The sequence below is a fragment of the Macaca fascicularis genome, chromosome 16, assembly GCF_037993035.2.
Source record: "Macaca fascicularis isolate 582-1 chromosome 16, T2T-MFA8v1.1".
Taxonomy (NCBI): Eukaryota; Metazoa; Chordata; class Mammalia; order Primates; family Cercopithecidae; genus Macaca; species Macaca fascicularis.
Window position 1 is genome coordinate 43653998 of NC_088390.1, and position 12502 is coordinate 43666499.

The following is a 12502-nucleotide window of genomic DNA, read 5'->3' on the forward strand; positions in this document are numbered from 1 at the left end:
AGGCTAGAGTGCAGTGGCACAATCTCGGCTCACTGCAAGCTCCGCCTCCCAGGTTCACGCCATTCTCCTGCCTCAGCCTCTGGAGCAGCTGGGACTGCAGGTGCCCGCCAACATGCCTGGCTAATTTTTTTGTATTTTTAGTAGAGACAGGGTTTCACCGTGTTAGCCAGGATGGTCTCGATCTCCTGACCTTGTGATCCAACTGCCTCGGCCTCCCAAAGTGCTGGGATTACAGGTGTGAAACCGCGCCTGGCCAGGGCAATCAAATCTTAAAGCTACAAAATGATCTCCTTTGATTCCGTGTCTCACATTGAGGTCGTGCTGATGCAAGAGATGGGTTCCAATGGTCTTGGGCAGCCCCACCCCCGTGGCTTTGCAGGATACAGCCTTCCTCCCGGCTGCTTTCATGGGCTGGCATTGAGTGTCTGCAGCTTTTCCAGGTGCATGGTGCTAGCTGTTGGTGAATCTATCATCCCGGGGTCTGGAGGATGGTGACCCTCTTCTCACGGCTCCATTGGGCAGTGTCCCAGTAGGGGCTCTGTGCGAGGTTCCACCCCATCTGATTCCCTTTTGAAACTGAATGACTTTAACAGCGCCCAAGTTACCTCTTGAATGCTTTGCTGCTTAGAAATTTCTTCTACTAAATACCCTAAATCACCTCTCTCAACTTCAGAGTTCCACAAATCTGTAGGCCAGGGGCAAAATGCTGCTAGTCTCTGCTAAAACATAACAAGAGTCATCTTTGCTCCAGCTCCTAGGAAGTTCCTTATCTCCATCTGAGACCACCTCAGACTGAACTTCATTGTCCATATCATTATCAGCATTTTGGTCAAAGCCATTCAACAAGTCTCTAGGGAGTTCCAAGTGTTCCCACATTTTCCTGTCTTCTTCTGAGCCTTCCAAACTGTTCCAGCCTTTGCCTGTTACCCAGTTCCAAAGTTGCTTCCACATTTTTGGGTGTCTTTTCAGGCAGTCCCCCACTCTACTGGTACCAATTTACTGTATTAGTCCATTTTCATGCTGCTGATAAAGACAAACCTGAGACTGGGCAATTTACAAAAGAAAGCGGTTTAATGGACTTACAGTTCCATATGGCTGGGGAGGCCTCACAATCATGGCAGAAGGCAAGGAGGAGCAAGTCACGTCTTACATGGATGGTAGCAGGCAAAGAGTAGGGAAACTCGCACTCGCATTTTTAAAACCATCAGATCTTGTGAGACTTACTATCACAAGAACAGCATGGGAAAGACCCACCCCAGTGATTCAGTTACCACCCACCAGGTCCCTCCCACAACACCTGGGAATTCAAGATGAGATTTGGGTGGGCACACAGCCAAACCATATCAGCCCAGGAGGTCAAGGCTATAGTGAACTGTGATTACGTCACTGCACTCCAGCCTGCGTGACAGAGTGAGACCCTGTTTCAAAAAAAAAAAACAAAATCCATTTGTGCTTTATGTATATAATATCTTCTCTTAGCTCTTTCAGGATAATAACAATGGTCCCTTTAGACTTCAGGTTTTTTTCAAGATAGTAATTTTTTTTTTGTTTGTTTTTGTTTTTGAGGTGGAGTTTTGCTCTTGCTGCCCAGGCTAGAGTATAATGGCGTGATCTCAGCTTACTGCAACCTCCACCTCCCAGGTTCAAGTGATTCTCCTGCCTCAGCCTCCCGAGTAGCTAGGATTACAGACATTTGCCACCATGCCCAGCTAATTTTTGTATTTTTAGTAGAGACAGGGTTTCACCATGTTGGCCAGGCTGGTCTCAAACTCCTGACCTCAGGTGATCCACCCGCCTCAGCCTCCCAGAGTTCTGGGATTACAGGCATGAGCCACCGCACCCAGCCAAGATAGTAATTTTAGACTTACAGAAAAGTTGCAAAAGTAGAACATAGAGTTCCTGCGTACTCTTGATCAGGGCTTACTGATCATTAATATCTTTTTTTTTTACTTTTATTTTAGGTTTAGGGGTACATGTGCAGATTTGTTATATATGTAAACTCATGGGCGTTTGTTGTACAGATAATTTCATCACCCAGATACTAATTAGGCCTAGTATTCAATAGATACTTTTTGTTTTTTTTTCTTTTTTGAGATGAAGTCTTGCCCTGTCACCCAGGCTGGAGTGCAGTGGCACGATTTCAACTTACTGTAGCCTCCACCTCCTGGGTTCAAACTATTCTTGTGCCTCAACCTCCCTAGTAGCTGGGATTACAGGTGTGTGCCACCACACCCAGCTAATTTTTGTATTTTTAATAGAGATGGAGTTTCACCATGTTGGCCAGGCTGGTCTCAAACTCCTGACCTCAGGTGATCTGCCCGCCTCGGCCTCCCAAAGTGCTGGGATTATAGGCATGAGCCACCACGTCTGGCCTCAAAAGATATTTTTTCTTATTGTTTCCCTCCTCCCATCTGCTACCCTCAGGTAGGCAAATGTTAATATCTTATTTACATAGCCAAAATACTTTTTTTTTTGAGAGAGTCTTGCTCTGTTGGTCAGGCTGGAGTGCAGTGGCACAATCTCGGCTCACTGCAACCCCTGCCTCCTGGGTTCAAGTGATTCTCCCGCCTCAGCCTCCCAAGTAGCTGGGATTACAGGTGCCTGCCTCCCTGCCCAGCTAGCCATAATACTTTAGTCAAAACTATAAAATTAACATTGGTATAATAGTAACTAAACTATAAAACTCTATTTCCTGTTTTTTTTCTTTTTTTTCCTCCAGAGATAGGGTCCCTTTCTGTCACCCAGGCTGGAGTACAGGGGCTCCATTATGGCTCATGGTAATCTGAAACTCCTAACCTCAAGTGATCCTCCTGGCTAGGCTTCCCAAAGTGTTGAGATTACAGGCATGAACCACCATGCTGGCCTTCTGTACCTTTTCTTTTTTAGTGGCTTTTTTTCTATTCCATCATTTAATGTAGGATATCACATTTATTTAGTGGTCATGTCTCATTAATCTCCCCTGATCTGTTATAGTTTCTTAGTCTTTCCTTTTTTGTAATGGCTTAGTGATTTTGAATAGTACTGGTCAAGTATTTTGTAGAATGTCCCTCAATACAAATTTGTCTGATATTTTCTCATGATTAGACTAGGGTCATGGGTTTTTTGGGAAAATACCACACAGGTGGTGAAGTTGCTTCCCTCCCCTCGACCCTGTAGTTTTTAATGGTTTCTTGTGCCCTGTAATCTCTTTTCTTCAAGTTACATTTTTAAAAATCTATAGGTAGTTATTTGTTTTTAGTCTTTCGTGTTGAAGTTTTTCTCAGACATCTGGTAATCTTTATTGTCTGTTTATATTTAAGAGGAAGTATTGAAAGCTGATTAGAGATGGTTAGCTTACTACATTGTAATCTGGTTGGGCAAGTCAATTAGGGATGTTGATGTTAGTAACTTTAGGTTTTTTTTTCTCCTTGAGCTGGTCAGATTCTCCAAAGAAGGATCCTCTAGGCTGGGCGCGGTAGTTCACACCTATAATCCCAGCACTTTGGGAGGCCGAGGCAGGTGGATCACGAGGTCAGGAGTTCGAGACCAGCCTGACCAATATGGTGAAACCCCGTCTCTACTAAAAATACAAAAATTAGCTGGGCATGGTGGTGCAGGCCTGTAGTCCCAGCTACTCGGGAGGCTGAGGCAGAAGAATCTCTAGCACCTGGGAGGCAGAGGTTGTGGTGAGCTGAGATCATGCCACTGGACTCCAGCCTGGGCAACAGAGTGAGACTCTGTCTCAAAAAAAAAAAAGAAGGATCCTCTAATCTCTCTCTGGGAGGGTGACAATTAGGGAAAGAGGACCAGGAAATCTTATTCAATATATTGACTTAATTTATTCATTTTCAGTATTGTACCCTGCCCCTTACTGTTGCTGGTATCCCCCAATCTAGAAACCCTCTGTTTAACCCTTTCTAGAGAATAAACCTAAAGTCTCAGGATGGTAGCAGCAGGCACCTGACCTCACTAGCGGGGGAGAAAATCTAATGATCTGAAGCTTCGGAAACAGTTTCAACCAATCCTCCTTATTTTCTTTAGCTCTCTTTCACCTCCACTTTCTGAACATTTTGGGGACTCTATGATATAAATTGTGTTGATTGTAAGTTTACCACAGATGAGCTATGATTCAGTTTTCTTGGGCTTGCCTAGTCATTTATTGCTCTTCTGTCTGCTTTCCAAGAAAATTGTCTTCCTGTTGTCTACCCAGACTTTTTAATTTCTTTTTTGGTCTTTTTGTGGGTTATGTCTTTTTAGTTTATTTATTTATTTTTATTTATTTTTTTGAAAAAGAGTCTCGCTCTGTCACCCAGGCTGGAGTGCAGTGGCATGATCTCAGCTCACTGTGGCCTCTGCCTCCTGGGTTCAAGCGATTCTCCTGCCTCAGCCCCTCCTGAGTAGCTGGGATTACAGGTGCACACCACCACGCCCAGCTAATTTTTGTATTTTTAGTAGAGACGGGGTTTCACCATGTTGGCCTGGCAGGTCTCGAACTCCTGACCTCAAGCAGTCGACCCTTCTTATCCTCCCAAAGTGCTGTGATTACAGGTGTGAGCTGCCATGCCCAGCCCAACACACTATCTTTCTTCAGAAGTTTGGCAAGATTTATTTAAAGATTTCTGGAAAGATATGAGAGCTTTTACCAGCTACATCCTTGAAAAATACTATACATCCCTGGACTGAGAAATGGGAAATAGGACAGACAGTTACATTATGTTATTTCCTCTGACTGCTGTACCCTAAAAGAATACTCTCTTGGTTTATAAAAAAACAAAAAGTGGCTGGGCATGGTGGTTCATGCCTGTAATCCCAAAACTGGGAGGCCAAGGTGGGAGGATTGTTTGAGCCCAAGAGTTTGAGACCAGCCTGAACAACATAGCAAGTTCAGGCTGGTCTCAAACTAAAGTTCAGGCTTGTCTCTACTAAAAATAAAAGAAGTTAGCCAGCTGTAGTGGCGTGTGCCTATAGTCCTAGCTACTTTGGAGTCTGAGCCAGGAAAATCACTTGAGCCTGGGAGTTTGAGGCTGCTGTGAGCTATGATCACTGTTCATAGCCAAGAAAATTGCCTGGGTGGCAGAGAGAGACCCTGTCTCAAAAAACAAACAAACAGTAAGAAAAAAAACTTCTAGCTGGTTCCTGAAGGAAATGACTTCGAGCTCTATTATAACCATTCATATCTAGTATTTCTCGTAAGGTTGCATCTTCTACCATCTGGTTCTTATTCAAATGTCCCTTCTACATGGAATGCTTCTTCCTCTCCCTCCTTGCTTATCTTTCCAGATTCATTTCTAATATCTTCCTACTCCACCTCCAAGTTTGGACAAAGTACCCTTCTTTTGTGTTTCTACACCTAGAGATTATTATTATTATTATTATTATTTTTTTTTTTTTTTTTTTTGAGACGGAGTCTCGCTCTGTCACCCCGGCTGGAGTGCTGTGGCCGGATCTCGGCTCACTGCAAGCTCCGCCTCCCGGGTTCCCGCCATTCTCCTGCCTCAGCCTCCCAAGTAGCCGGGACTACAGGCGCCCGCCACCTCGCCCGGCTAGTTTTTTTTTGTATTTTTTAGTAGAGACGGGGTTTCACCATGTTAGCCAGGATGGTCTCGATCTCCTGACCTCGTGATCCGCCCGTCTCGGCCTCCCAAAGTGCTGGGATTACAGGCTTGAGCCACCGCGCCCGGCGAGATTATTATTTTTTAAATTACATTATTATTTTAACTTAAAACAATTTTTTTTAGAGATAGGTTCTCACCATGGTGCCCAGGCTGGTTTCAAACTCCTGGGCTCAAGCCATCCTCCTGTCTCCGTCTCCCAGAATACTGGGATTACAGGTGTGAACCACCACACCTGGCCTAGAGGGTTTTTTTTCTTTTTAAAAAAATTTTTTAAGTTCTTTTTTATTTTTTATCTTTTTTATTTATATTTTTTGTAAGTGTTTTCAGAGATTATTATACTACTGTAATTGTGTAATTAGATGTCTATAGCCACTTAGCTAGGGACAAATCTTATTTATCTTTGAATAATCAGCATCTGTTTCACTATTTGGAACACAAGTTCTTGTTATTTTAAAATTTAAAACTTGTGGTAAATTAAAATAGTTTTTAAAATAAAATTCTCTGTAATCCTTTTATGAATCACTGAATTAAAAAATAAAATCCATTAAAAAATAAATGACAAAATGAAAAAGGCAAATTCACTTATTCTCTTTGAAAACATCTTTTTTTGTTTGTTTGTTTTTGAGACAGAGTCTCACTCTGTCGCCCAGGCTAGAGTGCAGTGGCTTAATCTTGGCTCACTGCAACTTCTACCTTCTGGGTTCAAGCAGTTCTCTGCCTCAGCCTCCCAAGTAGCTGGGATTACAGGCACCCGCCACCACACCTGGCTAATTTTTGTATTTTTAGTAGAGACAGGGTTTCACCATCTTGACCAGGGTGGCCTTGAACTCCTGACCTCGTGATCCACCTGCCTTGGCCTCCCAAAGTACTGGGATTACAGGCGTGAGCCACTGCACCGGGCCTCTTTGAAAACATTTAAGTGAACTTACTATGACGTAAGAGGCAAGGACATGTTGTATAAGCTTGTATACTTTTATCAGTGGCTACGAAAACTAATTGCTGCCTCTTTATTAGAATTGTTTGGAAAATACAGTGTAATTTGAGTTCAAGTAGAATATGCTAACTAAATTTGGTAACATCTGTTGTATTTATTTAGAAAAATATCTCTGGGCTGGACGCAGAGGCTCACGCCTATAATCCCAGCACTTTGGGAGGCTGAGGCAGGTGGATCACGTGAGGTCAGGAGTTCGAGACCAGCCTGGCCAAGATGGTGAAACGCTGTCTCTACTAAAAATACAAAAATACAAAAATCAGCCAGGTGTGGTGGTATGCATCTGTAATCCCAGCTACTTGGAAGGCTGAGGCAGGAGAATCGCTTGAACCCGAGAGGCAGAGGTTGCATTGAGCTGAGATTGTACCACTGCACTCCAGCCTGGGTGACAGATTGAGACACTGACTCAATAAAAAGAAAAAGAAAAAGAAACTCCAGCTTCACTGCATCTTTGGTTACATGATCCAAACTTTTTCCTTCCTCTTCTCAATTGTAGGGAATAATACTAGCTCAGATTCCATAACTGGGTAAGTCCTAATATCCTAAATCTTGTCCCTTGTCATTTAGGGGTCCTCTCTTGGAAGTTTTAGATTTCCCTATCAGTGTGATAGGTTCTTTCCTTTTGTTTCTTCTCTGTCCTGAACCAGTGGTTCTCAACCCTGTATTTGCATCAATGTCAATTAACTGTGGAACTTAAAGTTGATATCCCTGGGCCTCTAGCTGCAATTCTGATTCAGCAGATCTAGGGTGGAGTTTAGACTTTGTACAAGTTTTAAAAGCTCCACAGGTGATTCTTAAACATAATCAGAGTTGAGAATTTCTACCCTAGATACATTTAAATTGTCAGGCTTAAGAAGGAAATCCAGGATTTGGGGAGTTGCTAGAGACTCTTTGATCTCTTACAGTTTAGGGACTTAGTATAATGGGTGCTCTGTCTTCCCCCTGGCTCCCAACCTTTGTGGGTAGGTGTAACCGCTTGGAAACATAATCAGAGCTTAAGTGAATTGTAGAGAATCTAGTGGTTCTCTTCTCCCCACTGCCTCTTTTTTGATGAAATATTAGAAATGAAAATGTTGAAATGTATTCGTCGAGTATACAATAGGAAAAGCCACCTTATGAAATGGTAAGCTTGTTCTATTGTTTAATATTTTCATAAACAATAAAGTATGTAATGTGTTTGTTTTACAGAATTGAATAATAGTTAAACTGCTAAACTTTGTGCTTTAAGTTAAATAATAGATTTGACCAGAAAAATAGATACTTTGTATATTATTACCTTTGTATTATGCTGAGCAAAACAGGAATTGACAAAAGTTTGTTTCTTTAAAAAAAAAAAAAACCTTAAAATCTTTCTCTCTTTTTCTCTCTTTAGTTCTTTTTGGAGGTGGATATCTACTCAGACAATAAGAATTATAAGAGGTCAGTTACAAATAATACTCCTTCTTGTTTACAATGTGATAAAAATTTTGTTCATGTTGTAAAATATCAAACTGTAGGCTTTTGTGTTGAAAGTTGACTTCCCCAAAATAATACAGGCAGATTTAGGGTGGAGAACCTGAAGTGAAAAAAGAGTCTAACAATGGTACTCAACTGTGTTCTCTCTTTAATTCAGGATTAGAATCAGTGGAAATGAGACAGGCTGTGGAGTAGCTTCTAGAGTGTCTGGACAGCTACTCAGTGATTTTCCATACATGACCTCTCTTTTCTGTTGGTCTGTAGGCTCGTGCCTGGGAAATACTATTCAGTACGGTTGCTGGACAGGCTTTTTAGCTGTTCACACTGAGTTGCCTCCAATCTACGTAACCGTTTAGAAAAGGCTGCCTTCATGGTCTTCTTAGCTAGGAACTTGAAGTTGGCCTTATTGAGACTCTCACTTATTAGCCCAGAAACCATGTTTTATTAACTCTTTCTTTTTCTTCTCCCATGGAATCAAAGAATTCTGCCTTTTTTTGTGGATTTTCTCTTTTGTGTGGTCACCTAACTTCAGTCAGACTGCAAGCTGGAATCTGCACCTGAGTGCCTTGTTTACTTACCTTGTGAAGAAGGCACTCATTATGTTCTGTTAGTTGGGATGGGATTTTATTTTTTGGATCTACTGTTATTTTTAAACTTAACTATTTACTGCTGTAAATGTGAAATAGGGTTTTTGCTGTTGTAACTTTTGGTGTTCTTCAGTGTAGTCAGTCTGTTGGAACGTTCCCCTCCCTCCCCCTTTCTTCCCTTTTCCCTCCCTTTTCCCCTTTTCCCTCCCTCTCTGCCTTTTTTCCTTCCTTCCTTCCTTCCTTCCTTCCTTCCTTCCTTCCTTCCTTCCTTCCTTCCTTCCTTCCTTCCTTCCTTCCTTCCTTCCTTCCTTCCTTCCTTCCTTCCTTTCTTTTTCCTTTTGAGACGGAGGGAGTCTCTGTCACCCAGGCTAGAGTGTAGTGGCGCAATCTCAGCACACTGCAACCTCTCCCTCCTGTGTTCAAGCGATTCTCATGCCTCAGCCTCCCAAGTAGCTGGGATTACAGGTGCCCACTGCCACGCCTGGCTAATTTTTTGTATTTTTAGTAAAGATGGGGTTTCACCATGTTGACCAGGCTGGTCTTGAACTCCTGATCTCAGGTGATCCACCCGCCTTGGCCTCCCAAAGTGCTGGGATTACAGACAGCGACTGTGCCTGGCCAAAAATAATAGGAGCCCTTTAAAGGTTTTTTTTTTTTTTTTTTTTTTTTTTTTTTTTTAAAGAGTCTCACTGTATCACCTCCCAGATTTAAGTGATTCTCCTTACCTCAGCCTCCTGAGTAGCTGGGATTACAGGCACGCGCCACCACGCCCAGCTAATTTTTGTATTTTTAGTAGAGACGGGGTTTTGCCATGTTGGCCAGACTGGTCTCAAACTCCTGACCTCAGGTTATCTACCCGCCTCGGCCTCCCAAAGTGCTGGGATTACAGGCATGAGCCACTGCGCCTGGCCTGTATTTTTAGTAGAGATGGGGTTTCCCCATGTTGGGCAGGCTGGTCTTGAACTTTTTTTAAGACCTAATATTTCTTTTTTTTTTTTTTTTTTGAGACGGAGTCTCGCTTTGTGGCCCAGGCTGGAGTGCAGTGGCCGGATCTCAGCTCACTGCAAGCTCCGCCTCCTGGGTTTATGCCATTCTCCTGCCTCAGCCTCCCGAGTAGCTGGGACTACAGTTGCCCGCCACCTCGCCCGGCTAGTTTTTTTTGTATTTTTTAGTAGAGACGGGGTTTCACCATGTTAGCCAGGATGGTTTCGATCTCCTGACCTCGTGATCCGCCCGTCTCGGCCTCCCAAAGTGCTGGGATTACAGGCTTGAGCCACCGCGCCCGGCAAGACCTAATATTTCAAGGGAGAAATGTATAGTAAATTTAGACAGCAAATTTTTTCCGTTGCATGATACTTTTTTTTTTTTTTGAGACGGAGTCTCGCTCTGTCACCAGGCTGGAGTGTAGTGGCAACCTTGGCTCACGTTGCATGATACTTTTATATTTGATTCTAATTTTATTTTATTTTATTTTATTTTTGAGATGGAGTTTCACTCTGTAGCCCAGGCTGGAGTGCAGTGGTGTGATCTCTGCTCACTGCAAGCTCTGCCCCCTGGGTTCACAGCATTCTCCAGCTTCAGCCTCCAGAGTAGCTGGGACTACAGGTGCCCGCCACTACACCCGGCTAATTTTTTATATATTTAGTAGAGATGGGGTTTCACCGTGTTAACCAGGATGGTCTCGATCTTCTGACCTCGTGATCCACCTGCCTCGTCCTCCCAAAGTGCTTGGGATTACAGGTGTGAGCCACCACGCCCGGCTGATTATAGTTTTAAAGATAAAAGTTAGCTAAAGTAATCTCCAGTTCACTTTCAGGAAATGTTAGGCTGGGCTCAGTGGCTCACACCTATAATCTCAACCCTTTGGGAGGCCAAGGTGGGTGGATCACTTGAGCTCAGGAGTTTGAGACTAGGCTGGGCAACATGTGGAGACTGTCTGTACAAAAAAACAGAAAGTAGCCAGGCATAGTGGTGCATGCCTGTAGTCCCAGCTATTTGGGAGGTTGAGGCAGGAGGATTGCTTGTGCCTAGGAGTTTGAGGCTGCAATGAATGAGGATCATGCCACTGCAATCTAGCCTGAGTGACAGAGCAAGACCCTGCCTCTAAAAAAAAAGGAAATATCTGTAGTTTTCTTTCTTTTTTTTTTTTTTGAGACAGAGTCCTGCTCTGCACCAAGGCTGGAGTACAGTGGTGCTATCACAGCACACTGCAGTGTTGAGCTCCTGGGCTCAAACAATTCTCCCACCTCAGCCTCCCCAGTAGCTGGGACTACAGGTGTATGCCACCATACCCAGGTAATTCAAAACAATTTTTTTTAGAGATGGGATCTCACTATGGTGCCCAGGCTGGTATAGGTTTTCTTTAGTTTTGTTTTAGCAGTCCTGCCGATTTGTTAATTACTGTTTTATTCTTGTAACACAGTGATTCTCAACCTTTAGGGCTTGTGAAAGCATAGATTGATAGATGCTGACCTGTAGGTTCTGATACGGTTAGTTGGTCTGGGGTAGGGCCCAAGAATTTGCACTTCTAGCAAGTTCCCACGGGATGCCACTGGTCCAGGGACCACACTTTGAGGATCATACTACTCTAACGTTTATAAATGCTGTTTGTCTCTGTAAATGAATAAACTGTGACTCACGAATTACACCAGAACAATCGTGCATATGTAATTTTCACATGTTCAGTGGTGATTTCCAAACATTTTAAAGTATTGATGGTTTCTCATCTGATGTCAAGGAGCACTATTGTCCACCTACTTTCATACTTCACAGTGGGTTATAGCATACAGAGTTATTAATAATACATTTATTATCTATTAATGTGCCATATCTTAGAGCACCTCAAAATCACAATTAGGTTTTATTTATTTATTTATTTGCAGTTGCAAGATTTAATAGAGTGAAGACACAGCATACAAAGGGAGGGGACCCAAAGAGGGTAGCCGCTGCTGGCTCGAATGCCTGGGTGTATATCCTGATCATTGTCCCTCCCGCTGTGCTCTCAGGCAACAGATGATTGGCTATTTCTTTACCTCCTATTTTTGCCTAATTAGCATTTTAGTGAGCTGTCTTTACTACCTGATTGGTCAGATGTGAGCTAAGTTGCAAGCTCCGTGTTTAAAGGTGGATGCGGTTACCTTCCCAGCAAGGCTTAGGGATTCTTAGTAGGCCTAGGAAATCCAGCTAGTCCTGTCCCTCAGTCCCCCCTCTCAACAGGAAAACCCAAGTGCTGTTGGGGAGGTTGGCCGGCGACCGCTCTAACTGCTTCCTGCTGAATTGGGGCGTAGGAGAGGTTGTGCAGTTGAGATTTCCTTGGGAGGGGTGCCTTCCATGTCATTAACATCGGAGCATGGGCTAGCAGGCTGGTCCAGGGGTCTGTGGTAGATCTTAGTCATGTACTGCGTCTGGAGCTTCATTTGAAGAACCATTTGTAGTTTTACAGCTTCGATTTGGAAGAGACAAACTTAACAAGGAGGTTAAAGATACAGGGTCCAAAGAGGAGTTAGCAATATTATAGCTGCTAGAGGTCCTAAGAAGGGGAGAATCCAGGGCATCCATTGGCTGAGAGGCCCCAGGGTCTAGTGTTTTGAAGCTCCTCTGCTCTACCTTGTATTCGATCTCGAATTTCTTTAACTTTCTCGGTGACGATTCCGGATTGATTAACATAATAACAGCATTCTTCCCCTAAAAATAAATAGGTTACCCCTCTTTCGGCAGTTAGCAAGTCTAAAGCTCTTTGATTTTGAAGGCTACTGCTGCTAGGGAGTTAAGTTGATCTTGCAAGGTGACTAGGGAGTCGGCGACCTATTCCATGTCACCATTTAGTTCTTGAGACAGTTTGTAGTAGAACTGAGTAGAGGCTGTGATACCACCAA

The 12502-nt window shown here is 43.3% G+C and overlaps 1 protein-coding gene across 15 annotated transcripts in view; it reads left to right on the forward strand.

Moving 5' to 3' along the window:
* The window catches only part of ACACA (acetyl-CoA carboxylase alpha), a 330564-nt gene that overhangs the window by 68269 nt on the left and 249793 nt on the right, over nucleotides 1-12502 (forward strand). For 9 of the 15 annotated variants that reach the window (XM_005583932.5, XM_005583930.5, XM_005583933.5 and 6 more), the window contains exon 2: nucleotides 7958-8004. The exons of 3 other annotated variants lie outside the window; for them this stretch is intronic. In XM_005583932.5, the coding sequence (XP_005583989.1) occupies nucleotides 7958-8004 (47 nt within the window). Of the gene's footprint in view, nucleotides 1-7957; nucleotides 8005-10785; nucleotides 10923-12502 lie in introns of all 15 variants that reach the window. 3 more of the 15 variants (XM_065532348.2, XM_065532349.2, XM_065532347.2) reach the window with 1 other exon arrangement.